This window comes from Suricata suricatta, chromosome 6, assembly GCF_006229205.1.
Source record: "Suricata suricatta isolate VVHF042 chromosome 6, meerkat_22Aug2017_6uvM2_HiC, whole genome shotgun sequence".
NCBI lineage: Eukaryota > Metazoa > Chordata > Mammalia > Carnivora > Herpestidae > Suricata > Suricata suricatta.
In genome coordinates this window covers 13205771-13230482 of record NC_043705.1, presented here as the reverse complement: position 1 = coordinate 13230482, position 24712 = coordinate 13205771, and the positions used below count along the sequence as shown (strand labels likewise).

Here is a 24712-nt window from a genome sequence, read left to right as displayed (position 1 = left end):
GTTGAGTCCTGCTGCACTCCCTCTGCGAGGTCCGTGCTGTCCCACGTGGCAGAGGGGAGCGGCCTGCAGTCAGCCTGGGGCTGTGTTCACCTTGGAATCCTTGGCCCCGCTTCTGGATCAGAGACCTAGGTGGCAGGGGAGGCTGGCCTGAGCTTCGGTATCAGCTGTGTTCCGGAGGGTGCACTGCCCCCTAGCATCTTGGCTGACGAGTCTGCGGGGGCAACCCCGTGGCAGTGAGAAGGCTCAAGGAGGGTTCTTTATCTGGCTCTTCCAGTTAACTTGCTTTACCTAAGGAACGGCTTTGTTGAGAAAAGGCCTCTTGGAGGTAAAAGGACGGGAGTAAAGCTAAGCCAATCCAGAATAATTTGCCTTCGGAAAAGGGAGTCTTGAATCATTCTGGTTCTTTGAAACCTTGTGCTCCATTGACCTGCACCACCCGGGTGCCTGTTGGGCCAGAACCTCCAGGTGCTGTTGGGAGGTGGCCTTCTAACAGGACAGTCCTATTCCTGGCTAATTAACTGTGCATTTAAGCTTGAGCAGCATTGCCTTAGACCCCTGTCCCTCCTTGCCTGGGTCAGGAGGGTTGCCTCACTACAGCCTGAGGATTCCAAACTTGAGGTGCTTATTTGACGGTGTAGGGTGTGGGTAGGAAAGTTCTGCCTACAGAATTTGGCAGACTAAATACTTGTGACTGGCGCAAGGGTCTTTGTGGTTAATGCCCCAGCGTCTGTTGCTTGTGGGTGAGGAGGAGGAGGCCGGGAACAGAAAGTGGGTGTGAAGGAAAGAGCTGCAGAGTGGTGGGAACATTCTACTTAGTGGTCAAAACAGGAGTCAGATAACTCTTTTTCTGTGTGGGCAGATGAGGCTCCAGCCGAAGGCTCCCTGGCCAGCTGGAGTCCAAACCAGCAACCGCTCTGCCAGGCCAGTGTGGGGTATAGTTCAGGATGTAAGCACTCTGGAAACAGCTGGGTGCTAGAGATTTGAAAAGCTGCTCAGATGAAATGAGGGAACAAAGGGGGGGCATCCCCTTGGCAGCTTCTTTCACTGCCACTTACTTCCTGATAGGATGTGGAAACCTGCAGGTCCTGGGACCCCACCTCGAAGAGCTGCCCAGGTCCCCCCCCACCCCATGTGTTTAAGGGAGCAGCACATGTGGACTCTGAACCAGGCTGTGGGGAACCTCCTGCAGGGTAAGAGCCCAGGAAGGAGGAGCCAGGGCCTAAGCAGGCCAGAGGACTGAGGGGGAGGTGGGAACTGGGCAGTGAGCACAGGGGGTCTACTGAGGGGTGGGGGTGGCGGGGAGAAGGTGGGGGCTCCGCAGATGGATGGCAGATGCATGGACTGGTGGTTTGGATCCCTGTGGGGGCGGGCGAGCATGCGCTGAGCCCTTTTTCACAGCTGACTGCACTGGTCCTAGCCGTATTTTTGAAATTCAGGAATGACTGTCTGGCAGGTGCCTCCCACAGGTGTCCCCCTCTGCAATCCGCTTGCATAAAGGACCAACTTCTGAGCTTTGGTGATGGTGTGAGGTCACTTCCTCTGTGCCCATTGGTGGACTTAATGGCCCTTCTCATCCTCAGCTTGCTGGTCAGGGCGCAGCCTGGACTGGAACCCAGCAGGCTCACCTCAAAGGCAGCTGCCCTCCTTGAGGGGCTTTAGTCCCGACCTGGGAGGGGGCTGCCCTGAGGCCTCCAGAGGCTGACCCGGATCCCTGTGACGGGGACACAAGTGCGTATGCTCTTTGCACAGGAGTGAAAAATAAATGATTTTATTGCAGGTCCAAACAAAGACATATTCACAAGGTGTGATGTGGCAGATCTCTGGCCTCGGGTGGGGAAGGCACGGTGGGGGGTGGGGGTGGGCGGAACTGGTTGCTCACTGCTAGTACAACTGCCATGAAACCGGGCCATTTTTTGAAAAGTGAAAAATAACTTCATGGTTTTGCTACTGTCATGTCAGAGCCAAAGCCAGTGACATAGCTGAATGGGAAGGAAGCATTTCAATCCAGACAGGTTAGCAGGTTAATTCCACGGTCTGGAAAGGAGAGGCAATTACCTTCCAGGCTGCCACGCTGGGTGCACAGTCCGCCAGGAGCCTGTTCCAGATTCTCCTGGGAAACCAGCTTCCCCGAGCCCTTGGGCATCCCCCCTGAGACCCACAGAGTTTGGCACTGTTCGGAGGCTGCTTCGCGACACCTGTGCACCTAGGAGCCGGTGGACGAGGAGCAGCGCTGCAGGAGCAGCGTGTGGCAGCTGTCGCACACGCGCACGGGCTTGGGGTAGGAGGGCAGTGCCAGCTCGTTGCTGGAGCACGTGTTGCAGAAGATGTGGCCGCAGTTGCGGCAGTGGTGCTGCAGGACAGAGGAGAGGCTGTCAAGGCGTGCTGGGCCGTGCCCCTGCCCTACACCCACTCTGTTCTGACAGCCAGTGCAAGTCTGCCTGAGGCTTAAAATCCCTCCCCCACCCAGCCTCCTGGCCAATTTGGAAGGGGTCACTGCAGACCTTTGTTTTGCACTGCTGAGGGCGGGAGAGTGGTGGAGGGGCGTGCGCTTGTGTCACACACGTCCTTCAGAACGTGCTTCCTGGGGCTGGGAGCCCCAGCTCATTCCCTGCAGCCCCTGCGCTCCGGGGTGGGCCTCCAGGATTCTTTGCCAGCCAGCCCCTCCTGCTGGGCGTCTTACTTTGTGAAGAGCTGCCTATACCTTGGGCCTGACGCCAAGACCAGGATCCATGTCACTTCTGCCAAAAGCGCCCCCTCCCCCCACCCCCCCAGCCCATCAGGCTAGACAATGGACCGTTCACAGGTGGGGACAGAGGCCTCAGCAGGCCTTGGGGCCGGAGGGCTGTTTTACTGCAAGGCACTGTGTTTGGGGTTCGTACTTGCCCACAGAGAGGCCATTAACAGGGCCCCGATGAGCATGCACACCTGTGTCGTAGTGGACGGGGTACTGATTGGCATCTAGGTCCTGCCCAACTGGTCACTTAAAGCCCTGTCAACCCTGGACCAAAGGTATAGGACCTCCCTTCTGTTCCTGGAACCTGAGGGCAGGCTACACACTGGCAGAGGCAGACTTATCAGGGCACCGGCCCTGTCCAGATGCCAGTGAACTTTCGGTGCCATCTTGGTGCCTGTCCTGAGACTCGCTGCCCACAGGCTCTCTAGAGAGTTTTGCCTCACTTAGCCGGTGTTGGTCCTGTTGCTTAAAATGAATTTTCAATGATCCTTTCATCTAGACTGGCTCTGCATGAGCTGGGAAGCCACCTGCATGGGCCAGCAGGCCATCAAGTGTGATCAGTGTGGTGACCCCAGTGTCACCGGGATGGGTGGGAGGGGAGGGCTGCGTACCTTCCTTCGGGAAATGGAGAACTCCTTCTCACACTGCTTACAGTGCGTTGCTTCATCGTCTTTCAGCCACGTATGGCCCTGGGGAGGAGAGAGCACAGAATCCCAGGTTACCTCCTGGCTCCCGACGGACCTTGGACCGCCCGACACCAGTGGCCTGCCACTTCTCTAATAGCACCTTTTGAGGGACAGCCGCTTGGCACCAGACGGGGGCTCCTAGGGACTCCAAGCCCCTGCGGGTCCCCCCGGGCCTCCAGCCAGATTCCCCAGTGTCCTGAACTGGAGACTCCCCCACCCCCTTTCAATAAATGTGAGTCAGCATCTGCTGCCTGCAACCTGTCCGTGACTGAGATGGTCTCCACGGTGTCCCCTGGCTGAACTGGCGGGAGGGAGAGGGGCCAGGCTTGCCAGCTAGACCACATCTGTGACAGTGGTCCCTGTTCCACAGAGGCGGCAGCCGAAGCTCTGAAAGCTTTCTAACGGACGAGTTGTGACTTATTCTGCCACAGGGACTGAGCTTTCAAAGGGGCCAAAGGCCTGAGAATCTTTTCTGGCTCCTTAGTCTCTGGTGGAGGTCACTTTCTTGGTGACAGGGTGACCCTAGGAGCTGCAGCACTGCGCCCAACAGCTCCTCCCTCAGGTGCCACTAGCAGTCACTGTTGGACACTTCTGGGCAGTTTCTCATGGACGGAGAAGAGCAGCTCAGGGCGACACCATCCAAGGTGCCGCCCACCTGCGAGGGCAGGGAAGGTGCATGGCGTCAGGTGTGAGTCCGGGCCGCTGGGAGCTGCTGTGACAGTCTGCCTCCGCCCGGTGTGCACTAGGGTCTCCATCCAGCAGAGGCCAGACACTCCTGCCCCATCTGGGTGGTCCCTGGCTCTCCATAGGAGGGTGCCTCATCCTGCCCTCCCCGAGGTGGTCCAGGAACGTGGCCTGGCTCAGGGCTTGAACGGTTCCCAGAAATAGCAGGGTGGCCTCCAGCCCCTCACTTGCTGGGAGCGGTCTCATGCTCCCTATTCAATAACCCCCAGATGTCTTTCTGCCACTTTGCACTTCCTTCATTTGGGCACCTGTGCGACAGCTGAGGAGCCAGGAGCCGGGCTGGCCGCCCAGCAGCATCACCCCTCACCATGCCACCTGGCTCCGAGGGCCGACAAGTGCCAACCGCCACCGAAGCGTGAGCTGCACACGCTCACCTGACGTGTGACAAAACCTAAGAGCGCACAGGACATTTGAGCGAGCTGACCAAGGGCCCAAGAGCTGCTCTCGGCCGGGATTCTTACGCTAATGACATCAATAATCCAGTACCTTCAGGGCCTTATTTACTTCTTTGATGTCTTCCATCTTCAGCTTTGACCTTAAAGAAAAAAAGGCGAAAAAAAAAAATCATTTAGAAGCGGTAAGAGGCTCTCAACAGCGACTGTCTGGCTCTGGGAGGGAGACGGAGCTTATTGAGAGCGCTGTCCCGTAATAACATGAGTTGTTCCAGAACACTCTTATCACACTGGCTCACACCTGCCACGCTCTGAGGCTGAGCCTATGGACTGAACGTGGCCCAGGAACAGACTGTTGAACCTGCAAGGTTTCAGAAGACTTTGAAATAAAGCAGCCATTTAAAGACTGCACCTGGGTGGCTCTGTCAGCTAAGTGTCAGACTCTTGGTTTTGGCTCGGGTCATGATCTCACAGCTTCGTGAGTTTGTGCCCTGCATCGGGCTCTGCCATGACAGCGCAGAGCCTGCTTAGGATTCTCTCTCTCTCTGCCCCTCCCCCACTTGTACTGTCTGTCTCTCAAAATAAACAAACTTAAAAAATAAAAAGATAAAGATTGAGGATAATGCCCCAGAAGCCCAGGTTCCCGGCTTCTCTGGGCACCCATTCCTGCGTGTGGCATGTGCTGGAGTGGGGGTGTGTGGGCTCCCCCCACCACAGGAACCAGGACCTGCAGGGCTCCATGAGCCCCCTTGCTGCTGCCTGCTCCTTCTAGAACAGTCCTGCCCAGAGGGCATGGTCACTTGTCCTTGCTCCATTCTTGTTAGGGTAAAACCAATTCCTTAATTGTCCACATAAACCAGAGGGCTGAACATGGTCTAAACTGGCAGGATTAAACCAGATAAAATGAAACCTGGAAGAAGCTGTAATTGAGGGGGAGGGGCGGGGGCGGGGGCGGGAATGGTCTGAGCCCTTAAAAGCAGAGATTAGCCTAAAGTGTCATTGGATTAACCTGATCCGAGTGTCAAAGTGGCTGGGCCCCGAGACACGCGCTAGTCTTCTGTGGGAGGATTAGGAAACTGAGCATCAGGGCCTTTAGAAAAAGCCGCTCCCTCCACCCCGAGCAGCTCCGGAGCAGGCCTGCAGCCTGCTGGTGCCAGCGGCTGCCTGGGGGTTTGGGGGGAGACACCTGGGACACCATGGGGAAGGCGGCCTGACCGTGTGAGCACTTCCCCGGGAAATACAGCTTGGGAAGGACCCAGACTCTGGTGACATAAACCAGGCAGCTGTGTCTGGCTGGCTGAGGATCTGAGGAGAGCCATCTCGGGCACTGGTGTGTGTGAGATGAAGGCGAAGGGAAGGGAGCACCAAGGCCGCTCCCTGGGGACCCCCTGCCCGTGTCACATGTCCTGACACAGCAACCCCCCCACAGCCGGACTGAGGGACGTCCTGTGCGGTGTGCGTGCCACTTCAGTGTTTCTAGTCCCTTCTCCTGGTCGTCCCCATCTCTGGGCCTTTTCCGGTCAGGGTTGGACTCAGCACAGAGCCCGAGCCCAGGCCGTGCCGGCCATGAGAGCCCTTCTCCCTCTGGTCAGTGTGTGTGACAGGCACCAGAACAGGACTCTGGGGGTGGGGGGCCAGTCAGCCTGGGGTCCCTGGGAACCACTCTGCCCGGTGTGGGGGGGCAGCAACAGCTAGGACAGCAGAGGTAGGAGGGAGACTGAGTCCTGACGGCTGCTGCTTCAGACAGTGTGAGTTGGATTCTGTCCCTCCGCAGCCAAGAGTCCTGACTCAGAAGAGAAGCAGCTCCCCAGGGGCTTTGAAATTGCAGTAATAGGGATGCCTGGGTGGCTCAGTCCATTAAACGTCCCACTTTGGCTTAGGTCCTGATCTCGTGGGTCGTGGGTTCGAGCCCTGCATGGGGGGGCTCTGTGCTGACAGCTCAGAGCCTGGAGCCTGTTTCCGATTCTGTGTGTGTCCCTCTCTCTGTCCTTTCCCAGCTCACACTGTGTCTCTCTTTCAAAAAATAGACATTAAAAAAGAAAACACAGTAATAGCACAAGTGGACAAATTCTAACCTCAGCAGTGTGACCCATCACTGTCCAGAATAACGTGGCAGGACAGGGACACCGGGAAGGAGAGCTGTCCAGTCACAGGGCAGACAGACAGACTGGTGGGTGCGAGGATCCAGAGAGGCTGGAGGTGACCGCACTCTGGCCAGGGCAGGCTGGAGCCCTCACACCACAGTGCCCGCTCTGGTCTGACTGCGGCCCAGCAAGCGGCCCGGCCGATGGGATCTCTTACCCTTTCGCTACATCAGAGCTGCATCCCCGAGGCCTCACCTCCACCTGGCAGGCCTCCCTCCTGGCCCCCCAGCAACAATGCACCTGGGTTTGGGGCACGGGGGGGGGGGCAGGCTGGTATGACTCCAGGGGGCGGCGCAGGGGGCAGGTGAGGGGGTCAGGGGTCTTACTGGCTGAGGTGCAGTCCCATTTCCTGGAGGGCTTGTTCCTGTTCATTGCAAACCTTCTGCAACTCTGCCTTCTCGTCCTGGAGCTCCCGCAGCTCCTAAAACGAACCGACCAGATGCCTGACACACTGACATTTTTTTTTTTAAGGTTTAGCGATCACAGCAACAAGCAGGGCAGAATGCTTTTCAAGAGCAAAGCAGTTTTGTCGTATGAACTGCACTCCAGACAGAGTCACTTCGTGGATTACTTCTCACCAGCCTGTTTCTCCAGAACTGGTGACTGCAAGGTGAGTGCTATAGGGGTGGCCCTGCAGTGGGGACAGCGACTTGGGGCAGGAAACAGCTCCATTCAAAGAGAACCCCCTGCCCCCCTGTAAATAAGGCTCTGCCCATCTAAGTTGCTATTAAAGGACTATTTAAATACAGACAATTACCTCCAAAAATACACAGATGAACCTTCTATAAAACTGTAGGTCCCTTGCCCAAGGAAGGCTCATCTGGATAAAGAGTTTTTTGGAAAGGGCTGGTGGCGAGTGAGTGAACAGGGCTGATGAAGGCCAGGACTGAGATGTGATTCACGTGCATGCCGAAGAGCAGCTCACAGTGACAACCATGTAACCCGGTGCCAGGGCACCCTGACACAAGCTGGCGAGGGTCAGGACAGAAGACCCAGGACAGTGCGGTTCACAGCTCAGGCCTGAGGGCTGGGCACTTCCCTCCCAGCCGCCCCAGGCACACGGCGCAGGGCACCCTGCTGATGACGTTAGACACATTTTGTTTCTTGTGTGTGTCTCTACGTGTGGGTGGGAGGTGGGGAAGGTGAGCAATTCAAATCTTACACCAAAGCATTCTGAAGTGGAATAAAAGAGGCATGATGGAGAACCTTCTGGAAGTCCTCTTCCACCCTCCATTTTTTCTCCTCCCCTCTCTAAGCCTGAGAGACTCTTGAGGAACTTCTCCCCTCCCCAGGGGTATGCCCCCGCCCCTTGGCCTAGTGGGCTCCCCTGCAAGGAGCTCTAGACACTTTTCAACAGAAATCAAAGCACATTTCTCAGCTTGTTCAGGTTGTGCAGCAGGACCCATTACCATATCCAGCACAGCGAGATCTGGGTCTGGGGGCTGCCCCAGGCCCCAGGGATCCCCCACCAGGGCAGGGGGGGTGCAGAAGGTATGCCAGTCCCGCCGGGAGAGGCTGCAGATGCCAGAGATGCCCCCTGGTGGGCTGTAGCCGCTCCCACCAGCGCTGTGGGGACCTTCCACCTTCTGGGGGACACCTTGCGATTTCATGATGTGGGGAAACTTGTAGAATGTCTGGGTTCCCCGGGAGGTCTAGCTCTGCAACCAGAGATGCCATTTTGGCACCCCAACATTGCTCTCCCTGGAGCTTTCCACAGGATCCAGGCCTCGCCTTCACCAGGGGACCAAGGGGACTCGAGGCAGGGACTGGACACACATCTTGTCAAGGGGTGCCGTAGGGGTTCTGGTTGGCTTCTCGGGGAGGGGGGTGCCAGGCCCACAGTTCTGGGGAACCAGGATACCTGACCCTGGGCAGAGTGGCTGAGCCCCTTTGGGGTGAAGCTGTGAACTGGCACTTGGCAGAAGATGTTCACGTTTACTGTTTCCCCCCCACTTGCTAGCTTGCCAGCCATCCTCATACAATAGCTGGTGAAAGTCTTAAAATGAAGTGGACCCCCCCCCCACCCCCCATGCCCCCGACAGCTTCCTACTGTGCTCAGAATAAGACCCAAATCCCTTCACACAGCTCTGGGGGCCCGAGGCCGGTCTGCCGACCCAAGGCCTCAGCTCTAACGCTCTGTCTTCCGCTCGCCATGCCTCAGCCTCATGGCCCTTCTTCCTGCTCGGTGCCCAGGACAGACCCTCACACTTCCTGCCGCCTGCCTGAGAGGCTCTTCGCTTGGATCTCTGCATAGCCGTCCTTGCTCGTCATTCAGATGTGCCTCACTGTCACTCTTCCCGGCCCTCCCTGCCCACAGTGGGGACTGTTCTGTTCACAGCACTCACCCACCAGTGTCTGGTGTGTGCACCTGGCGCCTAGCGCAGCAGCTCCCGGGCGCGGCTCTGGCTGTGCCGGGAGCCTGTGTGGCTGCAGTTTCCGGAGACACTAGTAGCTCTTTCTCTCAAGGATGCTGCCTTCCCTTTCTTTCTTCTTAAGTTTATTTATTTACTTAGAGAGCGAGTGAGCAGGGGAGAGAGAGAGAGAGAATCCCACTCTGACAGCGCGGAGCATGATGTGGGGCTCGAACTCCCGAACAATGAGATCATGACTTGAGCTGAGATCAAGAGTCCAACACTCAAATGACTGAGCCGCCCAGGCGCCCCTGTCTTACCTTTTTTAATCCTTCCACTTGCTGTAGCTCTGCTCGGAGCAGAGAGGAAGTGTCTTTTTCCTGCTGTAATTCTCGTTGAAGAGCCTGTCTTTGCTCTTTTTCAGATTTCAGCTCTTTCTCTAGGCTTGAGCTGTTTTCCCAAAATGAACTGGAGTTAGTCTCAGTGGGAGATTCGCAAGGAAACGGCACAATCTCAAACCCAATTCACCACACAGGGAACGGGGAATTGGAATCGGCATCGCCACCCGAGCCAGTAAACCCATCACCGGGGCAGGGCTGCCTGTCCCTCCACATGGGACCTCGGGACCCCGAGGGGGAGAAGGGCAGGTGCACACTTGGCTGCATGTGGGCGGAGAGAAAGGAAGAGGGTCTGGGGACACTTACGACCGCACCTGTGGGATCCCCTACTGAGGGGAGACCCGGGGGGTGGGGGTGGGATAGAGGGTTGCAACACATGTTCTGCTTTTCCCAACCCAGACAGAGCCAGTTCCCACCGGAGGACAGCGGGGTAAGGGCAGCAGAAAGCTACTGGACACCTCCCTCGCCAGCTGAGTGGCCTTGGGGCGTCCCCGAACCCTCGAAACCAGTTCTCACATTTGTGAAACACAGACATGTCTCACTCATCACTGGGCTTCAACACAACAGGCTTACACCCTCATCCCAGCCTTGCGGAGGCAGGACACGCCCCACCCTGCCCCGCCCCGCCCACCTACCACTGCTCTTGCAGCTGTGAGAGCTGCTGCTGCAAAGTGCACGTCCGCCCGCCCAGCTCCTGCTGCAGCCGGCGGCTCCGCTCCTCTGCCCCCTGCCGGGCCCTTTCAGACTGCTGTAACCTGCACCGAACCAAGCACATCCGTGTAGGGGAAGGAGCCGCCCTCGCCACGGAAGGTATCGTGTTTTTACGTTCTCGTGGCTTGGGCTGTAAACACACACACAGTAAGATGGACTCGCTCGCACATGTGCCCAGTTTTTTAGCGCACAGATAGACCCATGGAGCCACCGTGGCGATCAGCAGAGCATTTGCGTCACCTCTGAAGGCTCAATAGTGCTGCAGTCACACCCGGTTCCCATCCCTGACCCCTGGCAACTCCTGATCGGCTCTGATAGCCATGGTTTTCCAGAATGTCCTGTAAGTGGAATTACACTTCACTAAATAACCTTGTGAGCCTGGCTTCTTTCTCTCAGCTTGGTATCTCTGAGATCAGGTTTGGGGATCAGTGGCTCATTCCTTCCTGTGGGTTGAGTACTATATGTCATTGCATAGGGTACCACTTGGTTCCTCTTTCACCTGATGAAACACCTCTGAGTCGCTTTTAGTTTTGGCAGTAAAGAACGGACCTGCTACACACGTTTGTGTATGGGCTTCTGTGTGAACATGCGTTTTCATTTCTCTTCGGCAGATACCCAGGAGTGGGATTGTTGGGTCAGATGGTAAGAGCAGAGTTAGCTTTAAGACACCGTTTCCCAGTGTTGACACCAGACATGTAGGAGAGTTCTAGCTGCTCTGTAGCCCCGGCAGCTCTCGGTGCTATCATTAAAAAGATAGTCAGCTCTTCTGATAGGTGCATAATGGCATCCCACTGTACTTCCCTGGGGCGCCTGGGCGCTTCAGTCGGCTGAGTGTGTGAGTTTGGCTCAGGTCCTGATCTCGAGGTTCATCAGCTTAAGCCCCACATCCACCTCACTGTTGTTAGTGCAAAAGGCCACTTTGGATCCTGCGTCCCCCACTCTCTGCCCCTCCCCTGCTTGCACTCTTTCAAAAATGAATATTTAAAAGGAAACAGAACAAAGCCTGTACTTCCTTGATGGCTAGTGACGCTGCACATCTTGTGTGCTTGTTTTTCATCCATATGTCCTCTTCGGTGATGTGTCCGTTTAAGTCTTTTGTCCATTTTTCAACTGGATTGTTTGCTGAGTTTTGACAGTTCTTTGTATATTCTGGAGACAAGTCTTTTGTTGGTTATGTGATTTGCCAATTGTCTCCCAATCTGTTACTGGTCTTTTTATTCTCTTACTTGTGTCTTTCACAGCACAAAGGTTTTACCTTTTGATAAAGTCCAATTTATCAAGTTTTATTCCCATGGACACCAAGCTTTTTTAAAGTATTATTTTTTTTTAAGTTTTTATTCATTTATTTTGAGAGAGAGAATCCCAAGAGGGCTCTGCACTGCCAGCAAAGCCAACATGGGGCTTAAACTCATGAACCGTGAGATATGACCTGAGCCAATATCAAGATTTGGACACTCAACCGACTGAACCATCCAGATGCCCTGAACCCCATGCTTTTATGTCATGTCTAAGATCTCTTTGCCTAACCCAAGATCACAAAGATTTTCTCCTGGGTTTTCTTCTAGAAGTTGTAAGTTTTAAGTTTTCCATTTAGACTTATGATCCATTTCTAGCTAATTTCTGTAGAAGACGGAGGCATACACTGAGGTCCGTTTTTTTGCTTATGGATGTCCGACTGTCCCAGTATCATGCATTGAAAAGATTTCCTTCCTCCCTTGAACTGCTTTTGTACCTTTATAAGAAAATCAGCTGCCATACTCATGTGGGCCTGCTTTCGGGCTCTGTTCTGATCCACTACGGACTGATGTTTACATGTGATGGGGACGAGGAGCTCGCTGTATGAGAAGACAATGTGATACCGTCACCCACAGGTTGATTAGAGAACACTTAGGCAAGGCTGGGAATCCAGCCCCTTGCTCAGCAAGGCTACGATTCCTAAGGACTTTCATCCCAAATCATCTGTACTTTGGAGAGAGACTCTGAGTAAGTCCAGCATGAATGTCCAGCACCTTCTAGAGAGTATCTGCCAGAGGGAGTGATTACCTACCTTTCTTCCATCTGTTTCATGCTGGACATAACCTGGTTGGTTTTTTCTTCAAAAGATGTGATGGCTTCGTTCTTCTGCTGTAAACAGCTCTCTGCATTCTGCAAAGGCAAGGAAGAGGGGTCACACTTTGCCTCTTGCTTACCGCTGTGCCCGCTCAGGGTAGAGAGAGGGTTTGATTATTCACTCTGTACTTTCACCACACTTCTAGGAGCATTTCACGAATTGCTGCTCTTCCCCACAGCCCTGGAAGACAAACTGGACTGAGGCTCCCAGCTTTATCCGCACAGAGGAAGGCCAAGAAGGAAGTAATGAGCCTTTTGTTTTCCTCTACGAAAGGTCCATGTTTCTTTTTTTAAAAGAAGCACGTCAGAGTGGGATCTGACAGTGTTCGGGAGCTGTTCCCACACGCCCAGCGCACCCGCGAGCTCATCGGGCCCTTGCAGGCTCTCAGGGCCTGGGGTCAGCCCCGCTTCCCTAAGCGCAGAGGGAGGCAGGCACGCGTGCGGCACAGCAGGTTCCCGCCCACAACTGTGTGACATCTGGATCTAGGCTCTGAACCAGGGCACGGACCCGGGGACCAGGCGGGGGGCAGGCAAAAAGCACCATGTTCCTGTTTGTCTACAAGAGACACTTCTAAAATAAAAGGATACAGAAAGGCTGATGACAGAAGTCCTAATAAATTCCTAAGAAAATAATACACAGACTGTATTCTTGGACCTTAATGTAATACAGTTAGACATCAACAACAAAAGAATGGCTAAAAATGCCTCATATCTTGGAAACTAAACTACACAGCATATTACTAAAAAACTGCTGGGGCGCCTGGGGGGCTCAGTCGGTTAAGCCTCCGACTTCGGCTCAGGTCAGGTCTCACGTTCGTGGGTTCGAGCCCCGCGTCAGCACAGAGCCTGATGGCTAGCTCAGAGCCTGGAGCCTACTTTCAGTTCTGTGTCTCCTCCTCTCTCTGCCCCTCCCCCTCTCCTGCTCTGTCTCTTCTCTATCAAAAACAAAACATTAAAAAAAAATTTTTTTTGTATACTGGTAAGCTAAAAATATAAACCAGAGGAGGAATTAAGAAATACTGAGGCATAGGGGTGCCTGGGTGGCTCAGTTGGTTAAGCGTCTGATTCTTGATTTTGGCTCAGGTTGTGATCTCACAGTTTGTAAGTTCGAGCCCCGCACCAGGCTTTGCGCTAACAGCCTGGAGTCTGCTGGGGATTCTCTCTCTCCCCCTCTCTCTGCCCCTCCCCTCCTTGTGCTTTCTCTCTCTCAAAAATAAACTAAAAAAACCCCACAAAACAAAAACGTAGAGGTAAAAGCCAGTGAGAACACTAAGTAATATGTACAGTATTGAAGATGCACTGAGTGGAAGATACATCCTAATTTTGTACACCACTAAGAAAGAAAAAACAGCTACTTGGAACATACTGTGCCAATGACTGTAAGATGCATGTAGGTTTCAGAGAGGCTGAGTGCTGAAAAAACATACTTCTTAGGTGATATACTTTTGTCAACATTTGAGGGCCACAGCTAAAGCAGTCCTTATGGGTAATTTTTAACTTCAAATAGCATTTTTTTTGTTATTTATTTTTATTTTTTTAAAGTAAACTCCCCCTAGCATGGGGCTCAAACTCACAACCATGAGATCAAAAGTAACGTACTCTACCAACTGAGGGAGCCAGCTGCCCCCCCCAAATTTTTTTGTGAAATAAGAAAAAAGATAAAATAGATGAGCTAAGCATGCATTTCACAAGCTGAAAATAAACTACAGAGAAACACAAAGAAATCAGAAAGAATATAATAAGCCTGGGTGACTCAGTCAGTTAAACATCAGACTCTTGATTTCGGTTCAGGTCATGATCTCGCAGTTGTGAGACTGAGTCCCTCCCTCATCAGGCTCCACGCTGATCGTGCAAAGCCTGCTTGGGATTCTCTATCTCTCTGCCTCTCCCCCGCTCATGCCTGCTCTCTCTCTCTCTTTTTTTAATGTTTATTTATTTTTGAGAGAGACAGAGGGTGAGTGGAGGAGGAGCAGAGAAAGAGGAAGACAGAATCTTAAGTAGGCTCTAGGCTCTGAGCGGTCCGCACAGAGCCCGATGTGGGGATTGAACTCAAAGACTGTGAGATCATGACCTGAGCTGAAGTCGGACGCTTAACTGACTGAACCACCCAAGTGCCCTGTTTCAAAATTAACTTATAATAACATATAATAAACCTAATAAACTTATAAAAAAGAGAAAACCTCAAATAAAAAAAATTAAAAGGAAGGGTGGAAATCAATGAAACATGGAACAATAGAATAAAGAATATTAGGAAAAAAAGGTGGTTCTTTGAAAAGATTATCACCAGTGATCACCAGCAACCACCAGCAACTAGGGGACAGGGACACTTACAGTCCTCCTCATAGGCCTTAGAAGAAAGCAACTGTGCCAATGCCCAGCCTCAGAGTTCTGACCTCCAGATGGCGAGACAGAGAGGCTCTGTGAAGCCACTCAGTTTGTGGTGCTTTGTTACAGCAAACTCACAGACCAGACGTAAGCCATACTGCAAAGCTGTGGTAGTTAGGTCGTTAAGACAAACAGACAATCAGGGGCGCCTGGTTGGCTCAGCTGGTTGGTGTCCAACTTTGGCTCATGTCATAATCTCATGGTTTGAGAGTTCGAGCCCTGTGTCAGGCTGTGTGCTGACAGCTAGCTCAGAGCCTGGAGCCTGCTTCAGATTCTGTGTCTCCCTCTCTCTCTGCTCTTGCCCCACTCACGTTCTGTCTCTCTCTCTCAAAAATAAAATAAACATTATAGAAAAAAAAAACCAAATAGACAAATAGAACAGAAACCTCAGAGACACTTCCTGTTTTATACAGGAACTTGAACTATGGTTCAGGGTGGTGTCACATATCAAAGAGAAAAGAGTGGACTGGCTTTGCCGTGGCTTCCTATATGGAGAAAACCAAACCCGGGTCCCTAGATAAGGCCACGTATGAAACGTTAGCTCCACAGATACATTAAAAACCTAAATGTGTCAGGTTTATAAAACTAGTGTAGAATGTCTTTGACACCTGGGCTTGAGAAAGGGCTTTTTTTTTTTTTTTAAGTTTTATCATTTATTTATTTATCTGTTTGTTTGTTTTTGCAAGAGACAGACAGCTGGGGAGGGGCAGAGAGAGAATACCAAGCAGGCTCCACACGGGCAGCGAAGCCTGATGTGGAGCTGGAACCCACAAACCGTGAGATTATGACTTGAGCTGAAACTAAGGGTCGGATACTTAACTGATGGAGCCACCCAGGTGCTTCGAAAGGGCTTCTTCAAACCCCCAACTACAAACCATAATGTAAAAAGTCTGCACATTTGATTACACCAAAGATAAGGACCTAAAGACACTAGATGGGAGACTGGAGATATCTACCATATGTAAACCAACAAGGGACTAATATTCAGACTGTACACGGAAGAACAGCTACTCAACAAGGAAAAGACGAGGGGCGGGTCTCAGACGGTCATGTAGGCAGACTGAACTCACCACCCCCACGGACACACCGAACTTACACCTCCACGCACAGTGATTCCTCCTAAGAACTGAGGGCTCACTTACAGCTTCTGCACGACAGACAACAGAGGGAGCACCCAGAGAAGGGCAGGAGGGGTGGAGACACGGTCCCGATGGGAACCCACCCCTGACGCCGGGTGTGCAGTGGGGAGGGAGGGCGGCAGATTCGCCTGCCCTGCGGCACGGGGAAAGAGCTGCAGTTTCGAATGGCAACTGGATTGTGGGTGAACTAAACCCAGAGTGTCCGCCAGGTGCTGGGGGAGCTGCTGGGATGCTCCAGCGGGCGGAGGTGCTGGCGAGGACCATCGTTCACGGTCCCCTCCACCTTGACAATACAGACGGTCCAGACAGTGCACTCTAGCTGGCCTGACGCCTTGGGGAGGCCCCGGTTCCCCAGCTCTCGTCAGCCCCACACATCCCCCCGAGGTGGGCCCAGCACGGCATACCCTGGGGCACCCCAGACAGTGCCTGCTCCAGCTCCAGCTGTCTTGCCGGGCCCACACTCACTTCAGCTCTACGTGGCCTGCCAGGGCACCCACTGCCAAGAGCACCCAAGGAAACCCCTCACCCCCTGGTCTATGCCCACTTCAGCTATCCCACCAGGCCCTCTACCCCATGTGGAGCACTCAAGCCCACCTACCTGGCCTGTAGCCAGTTGTGGTTTTAAGCTCCAGCCATCCCACGAGGGACTCCACAATGCAGAATATCTGGGGACCCCCCTAGCCTGCACCCACTTCTCCAGCTGTGCTGCAAGACCCCCCTGCTTCATGGAGTGCCCTGGGACCCCCTGGACCATGTGCCCCTCAGCTCCAGGCTCCACTGGAGAGCCCCAGGACCCCCAGAGCCTGCTGCTCCAGTCCAGCCAGACACAGGCCGTCTACACAGGGGACAGTACTACACAAGCCTCCTCCTTTGAGGCTAGGAAAGGTGGCTGTTCTTCCTAACAGACAGAAACAAGCACGGAAAGTCAAACAAAATGAGGAAGCCAAGGAATATGCCCCACACGAAAGAACAGGACAGAACTTTAGAAAAGGAACTAAATGAAATGAAGGTATGCGCCCTACTTTTGAACTAAAGGATTCAAAGTAATGGTCATAAAGATGCTCACCAACTTGAGAAAAGAGTGGACAAACTCAGAATTTCAACAAAGAGACAGAAATTATAAAAAAAGAGGGGCATCTTGGTGCCTTAGTTAATTTGGTGTCTGACTCTTGATGTTGGCTCTGGTCATGAGCTCATGGTTCATGAGTCTGAGCCCCACGTCAGGCTCTGGGCTAACTGCGTGGAGTTTGCTTGAGATTCTCACTCTCTCTCTCTCTGCCCCTCTCCCACTAGTTCCCTCCCCCCCCTTTTCTCAAAATAAACATTAAAAAAATAAATTATAGGGGAAAAGAGTTGGGGAGAGGGAGTGAGGCAAATCATGAGAGACTTTTGAATGTTGAGCACAAACTGAGGGCTGAAGAGGGAGGGGGGAAGGGGAAGGGGGTGATGGTCATGGAGAGGGGCACTTGTGGGGAAGAGCACTGGGTGTTATATGGAAACCAACTTGGTAATAAACTATATTAAAAAAGAAATTATAAAAATGAAACAGTAAGAGTTGAAGAACACAACAACTGGAATGAAAAATACACGAGAGAATCAAATGTGGGTTAGAAAATGCAGAGTAGATCAGCAATCTGGAAGACAGATGGAAAATGGAAAACACCCAAGCTGAGTAGCAAAAAAGAAAAAGGAATACACACACACACACACACACACACAAGGACTGGCTCAGGAACACCTGAGACAACACCAAACATACATCTGCATTATAGATATTCCATAGGGAGAGGAGAGAGAGAGAAGAGGGCAGAAAATATATTTGAAGATACAGCTGAAAACTTCCCTAACTCAACCTGGGGGAAGGAAACAGACATCCAGGTCTAGGAAGCACAGAGAACCCCAAATAAGATGAACGCAAGGAAGTCCACACCATGACATACAATAATTAGAAGGGCAAAGGTTATAGAGAATCCTAAAAGCAGCAAGAGAAAAGCAAGTAGTTTACATACAAGGGAAATCTCAAAGGGCCATCAGTGGATTTTACAGTAGAAACTTTGCAGGCCAGAAGGGAGTGGCCTGATCTATTCAAGGGCTGCAAGGAGGAATTCCACAACCAGGAGAGAGAAAGAGTTTCCCAGACACACAAAACTGAAATGAGTTCATCATCCATAAGCCAGCCTTACAAGAAATATTAAGGGGGCTTCTTCAGCAGAAAAGAGCACGCTGTGACCCCAGTAAGAAAATTATGAAAGGAAAACACTGCTAAAAGCAAACATAAAGTAAAGGTAGTAGACCACAATCACTTATAAATGCTGGTATGAAGGTTAAAAAACAAAAGTAGTAAAATCAATTATATCAAAAGTTTTTAAAGATAAAAAGATATAAAGACTTAAGATATAAAGATACTTAAAGATTTAAAGATATAAAATATGACATATGCATAAGAAGTAGAAGGGAGAGAGTGAAAATGTAGTACTTTAGAATGTGTTCACACTTAAGTGACCATCAATTTCATGTAAACTGTGGTATATGTAGAATGTTATGTACGGGGGCGCCTGGGCGGCTCAGTCGGTTAAGCATCCGACTCCTGATCTTGGCTCACGTCATGATTTCGCCGTTTATGACATTGAGCTCCTGTTGGGTTCTGCACTGACAGTGCAGAGTCTGCTGGAGATTCCCTTTCTCCCTCTCTCTGACCCTCTCCTGGTCCTACTCATTTGTTCTCTCAAAATAAATAAATAAATTTAAAAAGAAAAATGAATGTTATACATGAACCTTATGGTAACCACCAATTAAAAACCTATAATAGGCACACAGAAAACAAAGAGAACAGAATCTAAGCAGGATACTATAGGAAGCCATCAACTGCAAGGGAAAAGAGCAAGAGAAAAACTAAATAAACAACCAGAAAACAAATAACAAAATGTACACACCTGTCAGTATTTATTTATAAGACAGCATGCACGTATTTATTTTGATTTTATTTCTTTATTTATTTTATTTCTTTTTGAGGAGAGAGCGAGCCCAAGAAGGGGAAAGAGGCAGAGGGGGAGAGAGAGAGAATCTTAAGCAGGCCTCCACAGTGAGGCTCGATCCCATGACCCTGGGATCATAACCTGAGCTGAAATCAAGAGTCGGACGCTCAACCAACAGAACCATCCAGGTGTCCCAAGTAATAACTTTAAATTTAAATGGTCTAACTGCTCCAATCAGAAGACGTAGGTAGGGTGTGATGAATGGAAAAAAAACCAAGACCCGTCTATATGCTGTTCGCAAGACAGACTCACTTCAGATCTAAAAACATGTATGGGAAGAAGGCAAATCATGAGAGACTCTTGAATACCAAAAACAAACTGAGGGCTGAAGAGGGAGGGGAGAGGCAAAGGTGGGTGATGGGCATGGAGGAGGGCACTTGTGGGGAAGAGCACTGGGTGTTATACGGAAACCAACTTGACAATAAACTATAAATAAAAAACAAAAATATGTACAGACTGAAAGTGAAGGGATAGAAAAACACATTGCATGCAAATGGAAGCAAAGAAAAAAGCTTTTGCAGCACCCATGTGAGACAAAACCAGAATTATGTAATGATAAAGGGACCTAGCAGGCTGAGTCCAGCTTGAGGATATATATCCAGCAAGGGACTATAAAAAATCCTAAAATTTGTACGGAACTACAAAGGAACCCAAATAACCAAAGCAATCTTGACGAAGAAGAACAAAGCTGGAGGTGTCACAAGCCTAGATTTCAAGCCATACTGCGAAGCCATAGCAATCAAAACAGTATGGTGCTTTCCTGCACCCCTCTGTCTGGGGTTTGATGGCCAGCCGCTGAAGGAGGGGTGGGGAAAGACTGTCGGGGCGCACTAATGAGGCAGGCAGAACTGCCTAACACATGAAACCACAGGGGTGCAGGGGTGGCTCAGTCAGTTGAGCATCTGGCTCTTATTTCGGCTAAGGTCATGATCCCGGGATTGTTGAGTTCAAGCCCCGCATCAGGCTCCCCACTGAGTGCAGAGCCTGCTTAGGATGCTCCCTCCCCTTCTCTGTCTGCCCTCCCCTGCTCACATGCACACATGCATGCTCTCTCTCTCAAAATAAATAAATAAAAATTGAAAAAAAAATAAGTGAAACAATAAACTGTGGTCATCAACACACGGTTGAAGGGAAATAAGCAGATTATCACGGTGACTGAGGACGCTGTTCTGTCACAGAAACCACGAGGCAGGCCTGAAGAACATCTGTGACTGGCCCTTCATACAACCTCCAGGCCAGCAAACCGAGACCAGTGACAAGCTGGCCGTCAAAGCCGTGAGGCCGCCAGGCAGGCCGCAGTCCCCGAGAGCCCACTTCCAGTGGGCTATAGAGATGGCAGACCCCTCAGGGACCATGGGGGTTGGCTGCCAAGTTCTGTTGACGACAGAGGAAGGGTAGGTGGACATGGAGCCCCCCAGCCCCCGCGCCCTGGGCTGCCTTCATGCCTTCACAGCTCCTGCCCAGAGATGCAGTGATGGCCACGGCGGGCCAGGTCTGCCCCGTGTGTCCCTTGTTTCCCTTTGCAAACAGGCATTTTGCAATTCTGTTTTGGCTCCACCATTTTATGCTGGGCAGGACGAGTTAATGTGAGAAAGACAGCTGGTCTTCTGGTTCAAACACAGGCCTCGTGGGCTCCATGGAGCATGCTGCCTGCCACCCAGGGGCTGCGGACTGGGAGGATTCTGGGACTAGACGGGACTTCCGGGAGCTCAGTGGGGTGGATGGTAGTAGCGACAGCTGCATCTAGTGACACCTATTCTCCCCTTCATCTGGCTCACAGCCAGGACACGCCAGCCCAGGCTCCACTCGCAGCCACGCCTGGCCCTTTGCTGTGTAAGTGAACAGAATGATGTGAGCAACTTCTCTCTCACTGTTGGGGAGGAGGTCCTGGCTCTGGACTTTTGCTTTTCTCTCCCCTTCCACTGGCACGACTGGTGCTGACCAGGGTGGCCTGGGTCCCTGAGTGACTGCGGGGGGCCAAACTGCTGGTCTGAAATGCTTGTCTCGAAACTGTTATGCAACAGAAATACAAACTGCCATAGTCTGAAGCCACTCTAGTTTAGGGCCTGCTAAGTTACCACGGCAGCAAGGTTTCCCCTGACGTGCACTAATATTAAGGTTACGGACTGACCCAAACCAGAGGAAAACAGGAACAAATTGAAATAGAGAATGTGTCAGGAGGGTGCAGTGACTTCCCTCCGTTTCTCCCTGTGCTTTAATTTCCACTGCTGCTATTATTATAATGTTGGTTACACAATAGTTTTAAAAAAGGGTTGGGGGTGCCTGGGTGGCTCTGTGGGTTGAGTGTGTGACTCTTGATTTCAGCTCCGGTCAGGATCTTGCGGTTCACTGAGTTTGAGCCCTTCCTCTGGCTCTGTGCTGACAGCTCGGAGCCTGGAGCCTGCTTCGGATTTTGGGTCTCCCTCTTTCTCTGCCCCTCCCCAACTCGCGCTGTCTCTCTCTCTTTCTCTTAAACATAAACAGAAAAATTAAGAAAGAAAAAGATTCTCTCTCTGTCCCTCCACTGATTGCATATACTCTCTCTAAAAAAAAACGGGGGCACCTGGGTGCCTCAGTCAGGTAAGCGTCTGACTTCGGCTCAGATAATGACCTTGTAGTTCCTGAGTTTGGGTCCTATGTCAGGCTCTGTGCTGACAGCTCGGTTTTAAAAACAACCTTAAAAATAGATAAATAAATAAATGAAACTATATTTAAAAAATGGTATGACAAGATAATGTGTGTCTGTGTTCACACCATCTTTGACATGGACTGAAAGCATATCTAGGGAAGAGGAAGTGGGACAGTCTGGGCATTAGGACAGGAAACAGAACTTCAAAAAAAGAAAAGAAGGACACAGAATAGTCCTAGGCACTGCTACAGTTTCTGAGCAAGGAAGCTTAGCAATTTTTAGACACTAGCTTTCAAACTCTGCCACGATCACTTCTTCCTGGGCTAGGTCCCTTGAACCTCTGAAATGACAAGAGAGGCACACAGCCAGCCACACGGCTGGAGACTCGGTGACATTAATCATGGCCCCGCTTGAAAAGACAGCACTAACTTCTACCGTTCCTTAATCCACTTCTCTATTTCTGGGGGCAGACAATTAGTCACTGAAGGAGAAGACAACAGACACTAGGGAGACAGTGAAGGGAAGAAGAGGCCAAGTTCGGGTTTGGACTCAAGACAGGGTTCGGTTTTCAGGTCTACCAGCTGTGCCACCGGGGGGACGAGAGGCAGCCACTCGGGTCTGCCCTGTCATTTACATTTTTTTCCCACATTACCAACTTCTCTCCAGGACTGCTGGGAGACCCAAGTAAAATAAAAGCAGAAATGCATAACGGGGCCGAAGGATCGGGCCTCACAGAGGTATCTGTGCGCTCTTCCGCAGGAAGAGCGGCGTGAGGCCGCAAGACAGTGCGGGACACAGGCGGCGGGAAGCCAGGCTGTGCTAAGGACACAGAGCCATCTCCCACCTGAACTTTGTGAAACATCTGTAAGTTGATTGCTTTGACTTCCTCCAGCTGCTGGCGCAGGGCCACTAGGGTGTCCTGCTTCTCGTGGGTGTCCTTTTCAAGCAGCTTCATTGCGATCTCCATCTCCGTCTTCATTCCAATCTGCAGCTCCAGTTCTTTCTCTAGTTCCTTAGGAGGATATCAATCAGGAAAGTGTTATTAAAAAGTAGATGCAGAGATGTATTTACCTGAGGGCAGTGGCAAAAATATAACCTGGAGGTCAGAATAGGTTAGGGAGAGTAGGAAAGTCTGTCTAGAGCATAACTACATTAATTTAGCCCTTTTGCTCATTTTATAAGGAAAACTGGCTCTAGATCCAGTCAACAGAAAGTAAATATGAGCCTCAATTCTAGCAACCACATTCTTTAAACCCCAAGGTCAGAACGTACAGTCTGAAACAACGTTTGCCAAGCAGTCTGCTGTTGCAATGTCAGAGCTTTCGGATTTCGGAACGGTCTGTTCGTTTATGGCAACAAAGGTGCAACCATTTTGAACCAGTGCCGCCCCGGTAACTCAGGAGACACGTTTCCACATCCATGCAAAGAAACAAAGCAGGTCCAAGAGTTGTGTCTACTAAAAACCACTGGCTGGGACACTTGGCTGGTTCAGTTGGTAGACTGTGCGATTCTTGATCTCAGGTCATGAGCTCAAGCCCCATGTTGGGTGTAGAGCCTACTTTAAAATTCACGGTTCGGGGCGCCTGGGTGGCTCAGTCGGTTAAGCGTCCAGCTTCGGCTCAGGTCATGATCTCACGGTTTGTGGGTTCGAGCCCCGTGTCGGGCTCTGTGCTGACAGCTCGAGCCGGGAGCCTGCTTCAGTTTCTGTATCTCCCTCTCTTTCTGCCCCTCCCCTGCCCACACTGTCCCTCAAAAATAAATTAAAAACATAAAAAAAATTAAAAAAAATTAAATTCACAGTTCATGGGATGAAGCCCTACGTTGGGCTCTGTGCTGGCAGTGTGGAGCCTGCTTGGGATTCTCTCTCTCCCTCTCTCTGCCCCTCCTCCACTTGTGATCACTCTCTTTCAAATAAATAAATTAACATTAAAAAAGCCCCCAAGACAACAGACCCAAAGCATCGGTCACTGGCCTGCGGATTAGGTGGAATATAATAAACAGACCAGAGGCTGACTGAGGCGACTGTATTGGCAAAGCAACCTCGAATCCTTGAAAAGGGTTATAAAGCTGGACAAAATACAGAACTTGTAAGCCCTTAAAAAAGTTTTTTTAAAGGGATGATTTTTGATTCATCAGTATATTTTTTCACACTTTAGAAACTCTATATAAAAAAACTCATTTGTTTTTAAAAGCAGATTTAAGCACTTGTGTGAAAGGTGACAACAAATAACATGGAGGGCTACTTAGTGGCTGAAGACATTTGGTCTAGGGTTACCTGGCTGGCTTAGTTGGTAATGCATTTCAGCTCAGGTCTTGATCTCAGGGTCATGAGTTCAAGCCCCATGTTGGGCTCTGCCTGGGCATGAAGCCTTCTTGGGGGAAAAAAAAGGACAGTCATATACTCACCAAACGGACTTTCTTCTCCTCTTTTAGCTGCTTCCACACATCACTATACATTTCATCCAGACCCTGCCGAGTTTGCTTGTAAGTGTCCAGCTCAACTTTTGTATCTTGTTTTGTTATCTGTGTCAAACAAGAACACCAACTACAGCTAACTACAAAGTATTTTAAAATACACCATAGGGACACCTGGCTGGCTCGGTCAACTCTTTAACCTCAGGGTCGAGAGTTCAAGCCCACATTGGGCAAGGAGCCTACTTAAACAAAAACAATAAAACAATATGCCACAATTTTTCAAGATGTAGGATAACTTCTGTATTTTGAGCATTGTACAAAAAGGCTAGGCTAAAAGATACTTTGAAATATCTTTGAACCTGAAGGAGGAGAGTAAGCCAACTGGCTTTTGAAAAGTTAGGTTCAGAAAACAATTTATATTTAATTTTTAAAAAACCAGAACTGTTGTTCTTAGTGGGAAAGGCCCCCATTCAGTCCATCATTCAGCATGGGTGAATTTCGAGATGAATCAGATATGGTCCCTCTCTGCCCTTGGGTCATCGAGTAGGACAGCTGAAGATCAGTTCTCTAATGGAGGGAGGGACAAAGAGCTATGGGAACAGGAGAGGAGGCCCCAAGGCCACGGAAGGGGGCCGTGCAGGCATCACAGAAGACCCAGTACGTGAGTGGAGGCTGAAGAGTAAATGGGAACCTTTGAGTGCAAAGGCCCAGAGGAAAGGGGGCAGTGCACTTGGAAACCCCAAGTGGTCCAGGTGGCCTGCAAGTGGTGTGGGAGGGCACGTGGGCCCCAAACAAGGCATCGCTGTAGGCCGAGAGGCCGGCGTCACTATCAAACGATGG

The 24712-nt window shown here is 51.1% G+C and overlaps 1 protein-coding gene across 5 annotated transcripts in view; it reads right to left on the bottom strand.

The window, feature by feature from the left end:
• Positions 1 to 1746: 1746 nt before the first annotated feature.
• The window catches only part of RUFY1 (RUN and FYVE domain containing 1), a 54403-nt gene continuing 31437 nt past the window's right edge, over positions 1747 to 24712 (bottom strand). For 4 of the 5 annotated variants that reach the window (XM_029941637.1, XM_029941636.1, XM_029941634.1 and 1 more), the window contains exons 10-18: positions 23864 to 23980; positions 22302 to 22469; positions 12208 to 12305; positions 10085 to 10204; positions 9372 to 9501; positions 7027 to 7121; positions 4651 to 4699; positions 3346 to 3423; positions 1747 to 2350 (exon numbers count right to left, since the gene is read on the bottom strand). In XM_029941637.1, coding sequence (XP_029797497.1) covers positions 2204 to 2350; positions 3346 to 3423; positions 4651 to 4699; positions 7027 to 7121; positions 9372 to 9501; positions 10085 to 10204; positions 12208 to 12305; positions 22302 to 22469; positions 23864 to 23980 — 1002 coding nt within the window. In that variant the 3' untranslated portion in view covers positions 1747 to 2203. The remainder of the gene's footprint in view (positions 2351 to 3345; positions 3424 to 4650; positions 4700 to 7026; positions 7122 to 9371; positions 9502 to 10084; positions 10205 to 12207; positions 12306 to 22301; positions 22470 to 23863; positions 23981 to 24712) is intronic. The other variant, XM_029941633.1, reaches the window with a different exon arrangement.